Source organism: Vanessa cardui, chromosome 14 (genome assembly GCF_905220365.1).
Source record: "Vanessa cardui chromosome 14, ilVanCard2.1, whole genome shotgun sequence".
Classification (NCBI taxonomy): Eukaryota; Metazoa; Arthropoda; class Insecta; order Lepidoptera; family Nymphalidae; genus Vanessa; species Vanessa cardui.
This window is the reverse complement of record NC_061136.1, coordinates 14102586-14121582: the sequence shown is the minus strand read 5'-3', so window position 1 is coordinate 14121582 and position 18997 is coordinate 14102586. Positions and strand designations below refer to the sequence as shown.

The following is an 18997-nucleotide window of genomic DNA, read 5'->3' as shown; positions in this document are numbered from 1 at the left end:
AACTGGGTTTCAAATAGTGAATTTAAAATTTCATTCTGTCTTCTTTTCTTATAGTCTATTTCAATTTTAAAAAGTCAAAAAATGGTTTATTTTACTCAATAACCGATTATTTCCCTACATGTTGCATAGATATTATTATAGAAAGCACGTAATTAGGATTCGTGTTTATACATACTACATACCTACGATATTTGTAGATTGAGTTAATTTTTTTGTGTATTGAAACGGGGGTCTAAACATAATTATCCTGTAAAACAACTAATTGAATAATGAATATCTTTATTTTCTTAAAATGTCTTAGTACATCATTTTATATTGCTGTAAATATTTATAATTCTAAAGACTGATTTGTATCTAATGTAAGAAAATATATTTGGCTATGACGTATTTCATTGTCAATAAAGATGTAGTTATGGACATATTAAATAGACATCCTACGTGACATTGGCGAAATAATCTGTGCCCTGTCGGCACAACTAAAAGCCATTAAACCAAGAATTGAATTGAAATGAATAGACATACGTCATACATCATACGTGATGAATGCGATAACTCGATTTCTCCGATTATTCTCGGCGCGTCTGCTCATCAAGTCTTTGCCACTGGATCCAATCTCCGATCGATGATTTATTGGCATGGATTCCGGCGGATGTTTGCTTAGAACCCCAATTATGACGGTAGCCTCCACCATCACGCCTCGAGTGTGGCTCATCGGCTGGTACTTTGTTCTCGCCATTATTATTAGTCGAAAATAATAACTTATTTTGACCTGTTCCACGTTAAGGATGTTTTGCTCTTGAGAAACGTTCTTTAGAATACACTAGCAATATATCGCGTCTTTCCCTGTTATATATTAACTAATTATAACACATAATACAATAAGTATAAAAGCGTTTCATAAGTATACTTAATTAGTTTAGTTTTTCAAGGGCCAGTAAAAGTTGCGTTGTACAGGCAGTCTTGTGGCTAATTGCATATGTTTTACAGGTATATAAATCTGAGAAAGATACATAATACACAAATTATGTGTATTCAATTATTATTTATCTGTTCAAAATGTATTAAGTTATTTAAATTTATAAAAAAAATAAAATTGAAAAAAAAAATGTACAGTTATAAAAGTTAATATAAATAGCAATATGAATAAAAAAAAATCAAAATCATAAGATACTTTATTCAATTGGGCTTTTTCAAGCACTTTTGAATCGTCATATAACAATTATGGTAAGTGAAGCTACCACCGGTTCGGCAAGAAACTCGGTAGTTACTCTTTTTCAACATTAAAAAAAAGTACAGTCATGTTTATGTATAACAATATTGATAAATGAAGATTTTATTTTTACTTCGAACGTATACCACCCCCGAAATAACGTTACATATGAAAGTTTGCATACATGAACCTAAGGGCTGTTTCACGGTTGGTGAGCGTGCCTTATGGGAAAGGTATGAGTAAAGATGGTGACATACGGACGGACAGGTGGCGCGGTTCCCACGATACAGCTAATTATTAACTTTATATGTCTTTGAACTTTGCAACTGAAATATTTTGTACCACTCATTATATAACTATTACCTTTATTTTACCAAAAGAAAGAGATAGCGATAGATTAAAAAGTATAACTTATATGTAACTATAATTTGATCAAGGTTGCGTCTAGCTTATTTCTACAGATTTTATTTGTTGCAGGTAGCAAAACAATCGTCTCATCAGTTAGTAAACATCAAATGTAATTGCTGTCACAATGATAATAACATCGTAGGGTTTCCAGCAATAAAAAAATAAGAGTGAATTTGAATCCTTAGCATACACTTACATACAGTTTAATTTAAATAATTAGAGGTAAGAAGAACAACAGTGTAAATTGTATTAAATTATTTCAAATATAAGAAAAATAAATACAAAAATGAAGTCGGAAATCAAATAGAAAATGATTCGTAAAGCGAGAGATAGATAAGTTTCAGACTTAATTAATTCGTCACTTCTTTCAACGTGAAACATAAATAGAAATTAGAATATTAGTAAAAATACCTATAAAAATTGCGTTGTAGTTTAAAAAAAATGTAAGCTTAAATGAATTAAAACAACGATCGCATTTTCTAGTTACCGTTAAACGCCATACCGCACCGTTTATATGTTAATAAGGTGGTCACCGACCGTGACTCATACGTTGAACATTACTGATGGTACCCACGAGTGGAGATTACGTGTCTTCAATTAACCCTTGTGGGAAGAATTTCATCGGCCCTTATTTTTACACGGAATGAAACGAGATCGCAGTATTTACTGACTTTATGTATTTTAAGTATCACAGTAATTATTTCAAATAGCATTTAAGATATTTATTTATCTGTAAATGCTTTAAGTATAAATAATTATAAATGTAAAGCGCCGAGATGGCCCAATGGTTAGAACTCGTGTATCTTAACCGATGGTTGCGGGTTCTAACCAAGACAAGCATGCTTAATTAGTGTTCATATTTAATCTCGAGCTCGGCAGTGAAGTGAAACATCGTGAGGAAAGCTGCATGTTTTTAGTTTCATAGAAATTCTGCCACATGTTTATTCCACCAAATCGCATTGGAACAGCGTAGTGGAATATGTTCTAAATCTTCTACTCAAAGGGAGAGGAGGCCTTAGCCCAGTAGTGGGAAATTAACAGGCTGTTGTTTTTTGTTGTTGAATATAAAATAACTAAATCAATTTCAGATGTACTTCGGAATAAAAAAGGTTTTTATAAAGAGAGCGACAACTGACGCTGAAATGGCACTTGTTAGATTAATTCGTAAACAAAACTATTCAAAGCTTTTGATTGAACCCAAAACAAAATTGTATGTTTGCACTAAAATATGCGGTGTTCAAGACACGTGATGTATGTGTCTTTGTTTAATTGTTTCATAATAATGTCGAATAAATGAAAAAATAATGGAGAAAAATCTTCTGGGTGTGCACTGTGATTGAGTGTTCCGTAAGGATCAATTTAAGGTCCTGTTTTCTTATTCGTATATACGTATGTCAAAATTATCTTCCTAAGTTTAAAATATTTGTCATTTGTATTATTTATAAAGTACAATTATGGGGATATAGATATATATGTATTAAGAAAAACAATAAATAATTTATTTATAAGGCAAAAAGACATAAGTCGCACTATTTGCCTAACATAAACTGAAAAGCAATTTTGTGCTAACATTAACATTATCGTGAAATTTTGTACGTGTTTAACAACAACACAATATCAACAATAATAAAAATACCACATCCCAACGTATCGTTTACACTAATTCACCTAATTCCGGCATCGAACCCGCGACATCTGGCGGGACGGTTACCACGTGACACACCTGAACGCACGTGCGATACGAATGTACACAAAAAATATAGTTTCCAAGTTAATGAGATGGAATTAATCAATTGCAAACAGCCAATCACAATTCAGATAATTTTGTAAACGAGGCAGTCTCTACTAGACTAAATCTCTTAATCGATACGAACGAAATTTGAACCTTGGATGAAGTGAACTATTGACTCGTCATGTTATACAATTAAATTAAGATTTTCAAATAAAAAAAAAATTGTATTCAAGTAAACTTCACAATGAAGTGTTTTTGAACTGTCAATGTTTAAACCACAATTTCAGAAAGCAGATTCCAGCGAGAAGAAACGGTAAGTAACGCATAGTTGCTCTTTTCAAATAAACAGATTTACAATGCTGTTTTTTTTAAATAATTAGTGTCCTGTGCTGGAACCCAGCCTAAATCCAGGCGTATTTCCTAAAAAGTATTCTTATAATTAATATAAAGATTTGTTTATTACTACAACTATTTCTTTAAATTTTTCGCGTAATTTTGTCTTAGAGCTAATATTGTAAATAATTCGGGTAGCTCTTTTCTGCAAAAAATTCTTATTTTATATCTGCTGGGTATATCTTTTCTTACAAAATATTTTTATGAGGAAGATTATAATGAATCTGGATAGAGTAAATAATGTTTTGTTATTATCTATACCTACGACTGTTTCACTATTGTATATATATCACAATGGTATTATATTTGAATACAGACGCACTTAGGGATGTTCTATTCTATGTATATATAATAGCGTATATTTAATTATAAATATATGAAGGAGTTGATGCCAAGGTCAACCATATTGTCCTCGCTGGTTTTGTTAGCAGGGGTGAGAGAGGACACTATTATCAAACTCCTCGATAAATTATCGTACACATATTTTGTTTTAATTTGTCAGTTATTTAGTGTATGTTATTATTTTTTAAATAATAATATATGACTATATAAAAGTGGCATATATCACACGTATCAAACTATGCTCATAAATTTTATCTATGAACTAATCGTTTTAAATATATTTTTAACATTGTTTGACTGACGAACAAATTTAGGTGGCCGAATATGAAAGATCACCACAACCCATGAAAATCAACGCTCAAATATAAACAATTCCTTAAATCATGCCTCCAACCTTGGCAGTTCAGATGTTTCACAGAGTTTCAAAGAGTCACGGGATGCCTTAGGGATTTTCTGTGACTTATCCAAAGCTTTTGATTGTGTTCAACATGAGACTCTGGTCAGGAAACTTTATCACTATGGAATTAGAGAATGTGCGCTCGACCTTCTGACTTCCTATCTTAACAATAGAATTCAGAGGGTTGACGTTAAAGGAAAAAGGTCTCCTGGGGTCTCAGTTGGTATGGGGGTCCCTCAGGGATCAATTCTTGGACCTTTTCTGTTTCTCACATATATAAATGACTTGCCCTTTCTTGTTGGGAACAAACATGATATAGTATTGTTTGCTGATGACACCTCCTTAGTTTTTAAAATTAATAGAAAACAGGTACAGTACGACGACGTAAACAATGCTATAGCTGATATAGTACATTGGTTTAGCGTAAATAATCTTAAACTAAATAATAATAAAACTAAAATTGTGAAATTTAGTACGCCAAATGTACAAAATGTAAAAGCCGATGTACTCATCAATGGGGAATCGATGGATCCAATTGATTCTGCTGAGTTTCTTGGCCTTACTGTTGATGCCAAGTTGCAATGGGGCCCTCATATTGACGGATTGGCGAGTAGACTGAGTTCTGCGGCATTCGCGGTCAAAAAAATTAGATTATGTACCGATGTTGATACGGCTCGCTTAGTATATTTCAGCTACTTTCATAGTATAATGTCATACGGTATTGTGCTGTGGGGCAATGCAGCCGCTATCCATACCATATTTGTGCTACAGAAGAGGGCTATTCGCGCAATCTACAACCTAGGAGCTAAAGAATCGTTAAGGAATAAATTTAAAGAAATCAAGATATTGACTGTTGCTTCTCAATATATATTCACTAATGTTATGTATGTACGAAAAAATATTAATGATTTCATGAGAAAATGTGATACTCATAACATTGGTACAAGGAACAAACACAAACTTGTTACTCCTGTTACTCGACTGCGTAGAGTCAGTAACTCCTTTGTGGGGCAATGTATACGGTTTTACAACAGGATCCCAGAAAGCGTTCAAAATGCCTCTGTTGCCAAATTTAAAAAAATTATTAAGGAACGCTTGTGTGTAAAAGGTTATTATACAATTAATGAGTTTATGATCGATAGCACACCTTGGGAATGATACGATCGCCTCCTGGCTATTTCATCTCATATTAAATTGTTTATTTACATAATACATAAGACAAACAAAAAAAAAAACCCGCTGAGTTTCTTTCGCCGGTTCTTCTCAGGTCAGGGTATTTTCTTTCCGAACCGGTGGTAGTGTTTCAATTGACCATCAATAAGAAAGTGTAATGCTTCTATGTTGAATAAAGATATTTGAGTTTGAGTTTGAGTTTGAGTTTACCTAAGCCTTTGTACAAGCCCATGTGAATCTTGTAAAGAATGGTTACTAAGCGATGGTTACTTAGATGTATAAAATAATATTTTACTTTTGGCAGGTATTTAAAAAATTCGTTTCAGAATAGTCCACCTCGTATCAGAAACGAGGGTTCGTCACGATATTCCACGAACACCCCGACTTGTGCGGAATCATTTTAATTAGCCCCGATGCATTAACTTTTGACTTCTAACCTGACACGAAATAATATATTATATAAGAGATAAATATACAGAGAATATAATTAAATTAATATTAGATTGATATAAAATATACTAGTAATAGTTTTATGGTGTTGGTTGTCATGTTTTAGGCAAAAAGTAGTCTTGAAGATGTCCTTTCTTGGAGTTAAAGTTTGCTTCATACCAAATATCCTCAAATTTGGTTCAGCGGTTTGGTCGTGAAAGAGCGACAGATAGACAGACAGAGTTACTTTCACATTTATCATTTTAATATAGATTTACACTCTACATATGACTTCACAAATAATACAACAATCAGTTACAATTCCAGTCGCTATTTAATTTCACTAATATTACTTTAAAAATTCCAACAGCAAATGCGCTAACCCTAAAACGCCTATTTTTTTTCGAATCCATAATGAACATCATAGATTGTTGAAGATCAATAATTTTGGTGGATTTACTTGGTGCAAGTCCGTCTGGACAGGTACCACCCACTCATCAGTTATTCTACCGCCAAATAATAGTACTCAGTATTGTTGTGCTCCGGTTTGAAGGGTGAGTGAGCCAGTGTAACAGGCACAAGAGACATAACATCTTAGTTGCCAAGTTGGTGGTACATTGACGATGTAAGGAATAGTTAATATTTCTTACAACGTCATTGTCTATGGGTGATGGTGACCACTTACCATCAGGTGGCCCAAATGCTCGTCCGCCAACCTATACCATAAAAAAAAATAAAAAATGATGATGATATATGAAATTAATTTAACTTCAAAATTTTTATTTTGATTATTTAAGTATTATGATAAAAAATAAATACGATATCCTATACATATCATCAATTATCATTACATGGTTAAAAAAAAAGTCGCTTGTGAAATCTTCTTGTGAAATATAGAAATTTTGAAATAATATATATTAATAAAAATATAATCATGAGCAAACATCGACCCTGTGACACAGAGATCAACATACATTATACTATCTATTATATGCATAGCTCTTTTTAAATATCAATAAACATACACAATGAAAAATATAAAAATCTAGTAAAATAATATAGAATATTGACTAGAAAGAAATGTTCGTCAAACGCCTAAAAAAATTCCTACCTGACCGAAGACCTCGGCTTTTTAAGAAGTAATTTTATTTTTTTCTAACGATACCGAGGCGCTATTATTTTGTCGTAAAACGTTTATCAAAATGATTCGGGTTCGAATCTCGAGATCCTTATAAAGCGAATTACACACTTTGACACGTATTTGAACATAGTGCGTAGCAATCCTTATTTTTTATAGAATTTGTTTCGCATTGGATTGTGTATTGTGTAATTAGAGAATTGCTTGAAAATAATTCATTTAGTCGTAGAATACACTGTGTAGTAATTAGCTGATTATTCATGTGCCTGTATCGTTGTGGTTAAACGGGGTAACACTTAACCATTGAATTGATGATCACTTTCAGTAACAAATACTCGCTGCCTCCCTATAAACAGGCGTTGATCCTTCGCTGAGCAGAACATCGACTGCGGTTAATCGGATGTCAATATTCAATATTCAGAACTCTTATTTATATATTAACGTTATTACTTTATTTCTGAATATGAAATGTACAATTATTTTTTACATAAATATTTACGTATGTAATGTATATTTTTCGGATTAATCCCGGCTGCTGAATGTCACCTTCGGACATCTCGTCGAAATTCGAAGTTTCACCCGCACCACCTCGATGTCCGAAAATCCACAACAGCGCGATTTCTAAGACATTTTCTGCCTCACACAACCACTTCGTAGCTTTCGCCGGCGGTTTTTCCGAACCGATACGACATGGGAACCTTCAAGAAAAGAGCCTACTTCTTCCCCAAAGGCCGCCCCTTCCGCAAGCCCCCTGGTGTTGCGGATGTCCATGGGCGGTGGTAGTCACTTTCCATCAGGTGAGCCTCCTGCTCGTTTCCCACTTATCACACACAAAAAAAATGTTTTTGTTTTATTTTATTTAATACGAAGGATGATTTACAATTGAGCAGCCTTCTGATAAACTCTGTGACACCAACCTAGAGAGTTAAGATGTCCCTTCCGCTTGCGGTTGCACTGGCTAACTTCCCTTCAAAACGGCACACAACATTAGGTACTAAGTCAATACTTCAGCAGCAATCTATTGGGCAGTAAAAAAGAGTACACAAAGAAAATTACAAATAAAATTTTAATCTAAAGAATATTATTAAAAAAATATCTAAAAATAGTAAAATAAAGTAATAAAAAATATGTAACAATTAACATGCAGACGTTTTAATCGAAAATACTTTATACATACATATATTATCTGTAAAGGTAACCATCTTGAAAAAAAACGTTCATCATATTATCACAGGACAATTTCTACGATTTAAGGTTCCGAATACGTATCAGCCTTGCAATTATATTGAAAAAACTCTAACAAGGCGACAAAGGGTTACTCTAATCCAGTTCAATCCAAACCGCATCAAGCTTAATCGCGAAATAATGGAGGTTCATTTGTCACCCTTAACCCTTTCACACCTAACGGTTGACAGATTTTGACGAGATCTTGTTAAGTTAAAAAACTACTTGAGATAATTTGTCAAGGCAAATTACTGAACGGTATTTTGGCGCCAAATATAGTTATGCTATAAATACCTACTTTGTGTCTCTTGTTTTATTATGTTGAGTATATTAAGATATGTGTGTTCTTTTACGTGCTGATGCGATCGTAGGGTTCAAGTTTGCTTTACGCTAAATTTCATTAAAATCGGTTCAGCGACTTAGATGCGAAAGCATGACATGCAGAGAAACAGACGTCGCATTTAAGCATCTTTTACTGCTCTTGGACTCGTCTCTTCCAATGGTCTAAGTCCCTACCGTCTTAAAGCCATATATTAATCATTATTCTGGTCTTTCGATTTTTGGAATGGGTCAAGGAATCCTTTAAGTTGCTCATACTATTGAATTTGATAAGTGTGATTTTGAAGAAAGAAACGAAACCATACCTAATTTTAGTATTACTAGCGACATCTATCTCTAGCTATTGTATTTGAGTAGTTTTAATGATTCCAACAAGAGGTTATACATTCTTACAATAGATGGCGCTAGTTACATATTAATTAACTATTTTTATGTAATATGTAACATTAAGATTAATTATCGATAAAGCAGTAACAGAAATCAAATTTTCAAATATTGGAATTAATATAATACATTTTTGTATTTTAATATAATTATTTAGATTTTTATTAAAATAAAACTCAAAAAAGTACTCATAGATGGCGCTGTTAGGTAGTTTAAAAATAAAACATTGAATATAAAATAACCATAATATTTTATTATACTAATAACGAAATATAAATTCACAATTACGTTTATGTAATAATAATCAGTCTCATAGACGTAAATGGTTTGGGATTCCAGCGTGTAAGGATAGTTCAGAGATCACTAAATCTCATCTATCAGTATGACAACCCTCTTTGTTCCATTTCTTCCCTTATTCTCTCCGGTTTCGGCCAAAATATAATAAGAAGCGTAGAACCTGTGAAAGTAAAAAAATATAGATATCCATTGGTGTTTTTACACGTACTATTAAAAGTGGGAACTTTTATATTCATTGCTATTAAACTTCCGATATGTTCAGATAAATGTTTTCTTTATAACAACAAGATAAGTTATACCCGTTTGTATAAATACACAATATTTATTAAACATACTAGGTGATCATAATCATAGTGTACAACAATTATGTCCCTTGAAGGATTGTATTGATAAAAGTGTCAAATGTTTTTTCTTGAGGCTTAGCTGATAAGGAATATCAAATAAATCGGTTCTGTGTTTTAGCCGTGCAACATTCACAAACAGACGGTTACGCATTTATAATACTATTATTGAAGTTTTGATTATCAATTTCTCAAAACCTCTTACTTTACTTTACTCACAAAAATATCTATGTACTTCCGCTTGAGGATTTTAAAAATTACTCAAATATGATTTTAGGTTATTAATGCCAGCACTGGAAATATTAATACCTCATAATACCCGTCAACATACCTGCAGAAAAGATTCCGAACACAGAGAAAGCGAGCTGGCAATGCATATCCAACGTTGCGCCCAACAAGTTTGACCCAACCGCCGCGCCGGTCCGCCCAACCATGTACATCACGCACATGGCCATTGCCCTGAAAAATATAGATTTTTATTCATTTAAGCCTTAATAAGTTGACGTTAACATAGAGTCTTCGTACATAGGATTTTTTTTTATAATACTAATAACTAAAGGATAGTTAGGCATATGACTCCACTCCACCTGATGGTAAGTGGAAATGGAATCCAAACGCGAAGAAGACTAGTACGCACAGCAAGAATGAGCTGCACTAGTCACCCTCGCCATGCCGGCCCGCAATATGCCTCTTCACGCCTCGTTTGAAGGCACCCAGGTTATAAGAGGAGGGGAACACGTGTGCTGGTAAAGAGTTCCATTTTTTGGCGGTGTGACAAAGACAAGAGTTGCCACATTTCTTTGTGCGCGTTGGGATAGATGTCACAGTTAGGCAGTTAGGATTTCAAAATGTTATCTATGTCATACAAAATCACATTTCTTGAATTATTCTATAATTACCATTAATATTACCACCACAAACTACGCTTCACTAGCGAGAAAAATAGGAATTCTAATAAAATATTGTGTATTGCTAATACTTTTTTACATATAAAAGTAATCTCTTATCTATTTACGAGACTGCCTTTAAAAGTAATGGTTCAGTAAAACAATCATTTGTTGGTTCAGTATAGTTCACTTGGGGCTAATTATCTTAACTTAGATTGGTTATGGTACTATCTTCCAACTTCGACCGGACCGCAACGGGATGCTTCTAGAAAAAGTAACCGCCTGAATGGCAACCATTATGCTTCAATTCGATTGGGAAATTGTCTCGATTTGTTAATAGCATTTGCGCTTTAAATCTTGAACACTATCGTGTGTGAACTTGTTCGGACAAAAAGACGTAAACGATAAAACGAACCTACTAAATGTAAAATACAGGTTCCTGAAGTAATTTTATCTTAAATTAGAAGTGATTGTATTACATAAACGCGAATCATAGGTTGATCTTTGACATGCTTACCTCAAACAAGTGGGGAAGACATCAACAGCAATAGCAGCCAATATGGACGCAGCACATCCCGAGCATAAAGCAAGGATCAGGAGAGCTGTTGCCGCTCCCCCTTGAGGGACGAACGCCGCCCCCACCGTCGCGAGTCCACAGACCACCATTATGCTTGCTGAGAAAATATTAGACATATTATTATATATCACTTTGAATGATATACTGCTCGGTTCCTGTTCAAAAAGTTTGAAGAAAGTACATACTGTTTCAATATGAGTTGGTGGATCATGTGATGGAATATAGTTTTTTTCCCAAAGTTACCTGTGCCGCCGTAAAAAAATCGATTTTTGATTGTTTTGTCAGTATGAAATGTACGTGGTATGGCCAATGCGCTAACAACCTTGACAGTTCAGATGTTTTGTCCGTTGTGCCTCAATGTGTCTCGGGTGCTGATATGGCCCAGTGGTTAGAACGCGTCCATGTTATGTTGATTGCGGGTTCAAACCCAGACAAACACCACTGAATTTTCATGTGCTTAATTTAGGTTTATAATTTCTCTCGTGATCGACGGTGTAAGAAAACATGATGAAGAAACCTGCATGTGTTTTATTACAATAAAATTCAGACACACGCGTATTCACCAACGCGCATTGGGGCAACCTTCATCTCGAAGGTAGGAGACGCTTTAGTCCAGCAGTTGGAAATTTACAGGTTGTTAATGTGTGCCTCGAGTCCTTAAAAATAAACTTACAGTATAGTGTCTTTCTCCCAATCCTGCCGATGAAGACGCCGATCGCGAGATACGTGACAGCGAACACCGCCCCCATCCCCATCGATATCGGGAACACGCGCACCGCTACCTCGGAGTGACACGGGCCTTGTGGTCCGGACAGCTGAAATTAAACTCAAATCAAAACAACAACCTGTGCAATATTATACTTATTTTTAAAAGTAGAATTCATCCACGATTAATTATATAAGCATGTATTCTACTGGATAAGTATGCATAATTTATATTTGAGGAAACAAGTATTATTCAAGTAGTATACAAAAATTAGCTTATCACCAATGGAATCGGTAAATTAAGCTTGTTCCATTCATACAAGTATTTAATAATAGTATTTAGCTCTACTATGCTTTAATATTGACTTGGGTATCCAATAGACTCAAGCTAAGTTCAGACCATTCGAAATACGTGTTGATTCCCAGTCACAATACGCTTAAGGCTTTAGTATTTGTCAATGTCTTTGTACTTACGCCATTTGGAATATTTGATACCCAATCCCTCATCCTAAATTATTCAGCAAGAATAGGCGTTAACTTATCTAATTCCAGGATATGAATATGTATCATGCTATCCAGCTAGATAATCATAATTCACTATGAAATAGTGTTGTAGAAAGTAGTCGGTTTCTACTCACTGTTAAATTCCTGGCAGACTCAAACTTATCGTGTATGATTTGACAGATGGTGATGCTGTCGCCGCTTGTGCTGCGAAGCATACTGTTCAGGATATCCGGCACCCAAACGTAAAGACCACTGGACCTGGAATCAGTTGATATATAGCAACATACTCTTCAAAACCCTCGACAAATTACGATAACATATATATAAAAGATTTATTACATAATTGATTATTAGTAAAACAAATTAAGAAATTTGTATTGTTTTGCTGTCTATACTCTTATACATCTCACGCACACTAATACGTCTTGTAACCACGAACGTCACTCACACATACTAATGCACACAGAAAATATTTTTAAGCGAATGGGTGTGCCTGCTTGAATGGATAGATTTACGCAATTCAACATGGCCATAACAGTGTATTTATTAACCGACTTCAACAAAAGGAGGAGGTTCTAAATTCGTCGGGGCCTTTTATTTTTTTTTTATTGCGAATGATGTTGTAACTTATTTGCAATATAACTATTCCCAAAAAAGTTCTGCATTAGAAAAGATTGATATCAATATTGTATCGTCAGACTTATTTGATCACACGACCTCATTTTGCAAATTGCTGCTTCATTTTCTAAAGGTTTGCTGTAACTGCATGGCAATCCATCCAAATATTATACTTTAGTATTAATAAATATCTATGTACTAAACACTATTGGAACAATGTGGTGACATAAAATCCAAAAATTCTCCACAAAGGAAAAGAATGTAGAATGTAACAGATGTAATTGTCCCAGCAATGGGACAATTACATCAGTTACTCATGCGATATACGTAATGCGGAGGAATGAGGGACATATTGTGAGGAAGGCCTTGAGCACGGATGTGGATGTACATAGAGGTAGAGGGCGACCCTAGAAACGATGGATGGATTGTCTGAAAGACGATATGGTTAGAAAGAATGTTACTTGTGAGATGACGTCTGACAGAGAAGTATAGAAGGAGAACACATGCTGTGCCGACCCCACCAAATAAAATTGGGATAAGGGCAGGAGGATGATGACTCATACGATATATGAAATCTTCTTATATATTAAAATTCACATTTCATAACTTAATTTACTCTGTAGTTATATAAAGAAAATAGAACTGTCAGAAAATAGTTGATTTACAACGATACAGTTTAAATAATTACAAACAATAAACAAGTTGTTATCGTCTAAAGTGTTAATTAAAATCGCAATTAAACCATCAGGATTATAATTTTGCAGTTATTCTTATAAAAATTGCATAAATTGCACAAAAAAACTGTAACAATGACAACTTAAAGATGCTAATTAAAAATATTAGAATTGTATCTAGTTTAATATAAACAACAATTTAATTACTTTTTATGAAGTTGTATAAAATTAATTTTAAAAACATTACATTTATTTACATTACGATTCGATTTAGGTTCAGAAACTATAAAAGATTGTAATGACCAATAGGGTTTTCGGCCTTATCGGATTTAGGTAATCGGCCCTAAAGCAAAGGGTTGGAGGACATAGAACGTAGAGGAAGAAGACCAAGAAGGGTGGGAGTACTTCAAATAAACAACTGGAATTAAAGCGATATAGAATATTCATATGAATACTATATGTTTCCAAAAAAATTCGGAATAGGTTACTAGTTGAAGACCGTGGCTTCGCCCACGTTTTAGGTTACGTAGAATTTAGTTACATACATGTCTTTCGTTAAGATTAATGGTTGCCTAATACCAAAATTAACCTAACTCGATTGAATGGTTTAGTAGTAAAGGCGTAACTTTCTCTATTATAATATTAGAAGGTGTATACTATTAGTATTTAAAAATATATTACTTACAGCATAAATATAGCAAACATCAAAGTATGCGAAATAAACACACATCGTAGTAAGGGGGGGCGGAAGAGTAGTGAGAAGTTCTTTATGGCGCCAACGAAGCCTCCGGATTTCGAAGTATCGAGGCTGCCCGTTACAATCTTTTCAACCTGAAAAGTTAATTAACCATACACTGTAGTTCGTTCTAAGTTATGACCTTATTTCATTAGCAGGTGAACCTATTTGACCTTGGAGTAATAGTCCAAAAATATTTCGCAAATTTATAATAATTTGTTACATTGATGGGACTGTTTAATTTTGCGTTCAGAGGATCGGAATTACTAACGGAAACATTGTGAGGAAACCTACACGTGTCAAATGAGACATGTATTATCTGCAGTATAATAAAGTTTAATCAAATTACGTGTATTTACACCGAATACGAGATGATGCGTACAAATAAAAATTAATCACGTGATTCTGAGAGGGTTATTGCCCCCGATTATAATCCGAATTAATCGGTAAAGATCCACGTATTCATTCATATTTTTTCTAATATACTGAAGGCCCAGTGGTTAGAACGCGTGCATCTTAACCAATGATCGCGAGTTCAAACCCAGACAAGCACCACTGAATGTTCATGTGATTACTTTGTGTTCAATTTTATCTCTTTAGCTCGGCGGTGAAGGAAAACATCGTGAGGAAACCTGCAAATGTACCGACCAACCCAAATTGGAGCAACGTGGTGGAATATGTTCCAAACCTTCACCATAAAGGGGAGGAGGCCTTAGCCCAGCAGTCGAAGATTTACAGGCTATTGTCGTTGTTGTACCGCTGCGCACAATTATTACTAAGGCCTCATCAATGATTGAATCCATGGATTTACGTTCCGCTTTATAAAATAATGCATATTACGGTACGACGTATTTTTCTTACCGGATAATTAGCTTCCCGACTGTTCTTGTTGTAAGCGTACATTTTGGCCAGAATGGGTAAGGCTTTGTCCGGTCCAGATGAAGCGAGGAGATATCTCGGACTCTCCGGTAGCCATAACAAGGCCAAAGCTGCCACCAGCCCCGGAGCGCACCACGACCAGATGAAAACGCGCCAAGGTACCATGTTAAAGCCGAATAACAAAAACGACCACTTCCCGGGTATTATCAGCCATGCTAAACCTGAAAATAATATCGTATATATTCTATTATAAGGTCATCTCCAAGACTTAAAAGGCAGGTATTCATGATTGTAAGACTTTACTTTAGTGGCCCATGTCTTTACCAATAAAGTTTTTTCCAAAATGTACTCAATAAAAATAAAAGCATAATAAAATAAATGTTTGCTGCTCATTCTGAGAAATGACTGCCTGTCATAAATTTGTGTCCCGTTGGATGCATAACGGTATCGTTGTATACCACGAGTACTGTAGTAAAATAATTTGAATGTATTTACACTATAATAATATCGAAATTTGTTTTGTGATCACTTACAGGCTAACGGCCTAATGCACTCCCAATAAAATCCTCATATATAATTTTAAAAAAATATACAAAAACCGGCTTCAAACAAAACACAATCATTATTACTTTATTTCCAATAAAGAAAAGGATTTATCAAAATAGCTTGGCGCGAATTTAAGTTTTTCATTCTTTTGTCGCGCACATATTTAATGTAAATTTAAGACATACATATGTGGTTTTCTTATGGATGTCATTATAAGAACTGGACCACACGGGAAACACTAGGTTTCACCCAATCGAAAGTTATGCGGTATCTAATATAAAAAATTCGATTTGAGAACCTCGTCCATTCTTGAAGTCGGTTAAAAACCTTTTCAACTTATTCCAAGTGACAACCAAGGTCGATCGTCAGGGTCTTTGGTTAAATAGATTACATTTAGGTATTTGATGTCTCTTGTACTTGTAGTTACACTGACGGGTAGCCTTCTGACTGGTATACAATAACAATATAGACTCAATAGTACCGTAGTAGTAATATATTCTACCACCTATCAGCAATCTGATTCAGGGTAGAATATATTATGGGAAGGTCGTTTCTATACATCAGGCGTTTCAAGTATTCTGCCCACAACATTTCGAATACAACATACAATCTTAAACATGATTATCTCAGTACTTAGCTATTCTATTTATTATACTGATTGTAAAAAAAACAGCCTAATTTACGTAAGGTATTATAGCCTTACTTTTATAACGTTTTTAAAACTGTAGTTTTAGTACTAAGCCTCGAAAAAGCAATTTGATAAGTAATACGTACTAAAGTTTGTTCTACTATACACATACATTTTATGTAATAAAAAGTATAGGCTTAACATAAGACAGACATATATAATAAAAAAATGTTTGTTTGTAAGAAATTTATTTTACCATTTATAGACTTTCGCATTTGTCCGTCGTGTCGTAAATCGTTTGAGGAGACACGAAAATTTAAAAAAGAATTTGAATAATTTTAAAAAACAAATGAAAAGCGATGTAAACTACATACTTACAACATATATTAGTAATTTAGTACAAGACGTGTTGTCCACGTTTATGATGAAAAAAAAAACTTATTTAAAATGCTAATTTTATCTGTGGGAAGTCGAATCTGATACACAGATTATATAATAATTTAAGTACATCTGACAAGTGCACAAATATGGACTCGTGAATGTCCCAAATAGATAACGAAGGATAACATTTTGATAACGCGCAATTGAAACACGACGAACACAATTAGATGCTTAATTTTATCTATATTACATAATTCGTAAGGTCAATAAATAAACGTGATTATTCTCGTTAGCAAGTTGTAGATTTAACCGTTTGTGATTTATCATCGTCATTAACCGTTAGTAATTGTTATAAGGAATTTATTGTTTTATAATACTAGCGACCCGTCCCGGCTTTCTTTCTTGTCTTTATTTACAGCTTTTTGTCATTAGACAATGCATTTAATTTATTTTAAATTACTTGCTGTTAAGAGCCATATTTATCTATATTAAATGATAAATAAATTTAAGGTACTTAAGTCGGTAAGGAATAATGTTTTATTGCTAAAAATCTTAAATAAGCCATTACTTTTAGTTATTTTATTTTTTTGTTTTTATTGATTTATTGAATATACATGCTTTGTTTATATAGACATCGATGTAACAAAAACCCCTCTGGATTTATCCGTACGTTGGTAGTTAAAAGTAACTGAAAATCAAAGAGTTAATGTGGGTTATCCCTAAGAGATATACATATGTATGTATCTCGAAGTGTTCACCCAGCGTTTGAAATGTAAGCGCAAAAAATGTGTTTATTCGATGTGAAATGTTTACATCACATTAGAAACCTCTTTAATTATCATTGTTTATTCAGTATTTAATTAGGAATCGCTATATTTTTGGAAACCGCATCAAAATCCGTTGCGTAGCCTAAGATCTAAGCAAACAAATGGACACATAGACAGCGAGAAGCGACTTTGTTTTATACAAGGTAATGAAATGCGATAGTTCGTGCGTTTAGTCTGTTAATCTATTACGATAGAATGTAATAGACAATACTATTTAGTGTACGTTGGAAACATATTGTTATAAAAAATATCAAGATTTCATTTACTAACATTTGATCTTAATAATATTTCACACCGTGGATCTGCGCACGCACTTATTAACCATTTTGCGGTTACAATACTCTGTATATATCTATCTGAGACGTTGAGTGAGCCAGTGTAAGGAATGGCACAAGCGACAAAAAATCGCAAGTAAGAATTAACTCTTTTATTTTACTTGGTGGTAGGGCTTTGTGCAAGTCCGTCTGGGTAGGTACCACCCACTCATCAGTTATTCTATCGCCAAATAACAGTACTCAGTATTGTTGTGTTCCGGTTTGAAGGGAGAGTGAGCCAGTGTAACTACAGGCACAAGGTACATAACATCTTAGTTCCCAAGGTTGGTGGCACATAGACGAAGTAAGGAATAGTTAATATTTCTTACAACGTCATTGTTTATGAGTGTTGGTAACCCCTTACCATTAGGTGGCCCATATGCTCGTCCACCAACCTATACCATAAAAAAACTCACTTTTCTTAATTACTAGTGTGTAAAGCGGCCTCTTACCATCACGTGAACTTTATTCGCCTTAAATTTTGGTTATTTACATATTTATCTTATAAATAAATATTATATAATAGAATAATTAAGAATCTGAATAAAACATAACTAAGATCAAAGAAATTATATTAATTTGAATTGAAGTATTCACTATTCGCAAAAAAAAATCTAATATTTTTATAAGGCATTAGACAAAATGTCAATATTCGCAATTTTAGAGGACATGTTGTTATATTCATACTCATAATAGTGTTCATAGAAAAATATTATGACCGACATTTGTACGAGATATATTATATAAATATAATTATGTAAACAGATTAGCTCGAAATAGGACATCGTCCTATGACGTCGTGCATCAGTTCAAAGCCAGGTCAGTAGGCTAAACGAGTTACCGACGTTGATTCAACGATGTTTACTCTGCACATTGATAATTTGAAAAGATTTTTCACTGCGTTTTATTACTAA

At 33.8% G+C, this 18997-nt stretch overlaps 1 protein-coding gene across 1 annotated transcript in view; it reads right to left on the bottom strand.

The window, feature by feature from the left end:
- Nucleotides 1-9400: 9400 nt before the first annotated feature.
- Nucleotides 9401-18997, bottom strand: part of LOC124535295 (synaptic vesicle glycoprotein 2C-like) — a 31021-nt gene continuing 21424 nt past the window's right edge. Inside the window, exons 5-11 of the mRNA XM_047111471.1 lie at nucleotides 15370-15608; nucleotides 14458-14603; nucleotides 12615-12738; nucleotides 11945-12086; nucleotides 11212-11368; nucleotides 10139-10266; nucleotides 9401-9626 (exon numbers count right to left, since the gene is read on the bottom strand). Coding sequence (XP_046967427.1) covers nucleotides 9547-9626; nucleotides 10139-10266; nucleotides 11212-11368; nucleotides 11945-12086; nucleotides 12615-12738; nucleotides 14458-14603; nucleotides 15370-15608 — 1016 coding nt within the window. The 3' untranslated portion in view covers nucleotides 9401-9546. The remainder of the gene's footprint in view (nucleotides 9627-10138; nucleotides 10267-11211; nucleotides 11369-11944; nucleotides 12087-12614; nucleotides 12739-14457; nucleotides 14604-15369; nucleotides 15609-18997) is intronic.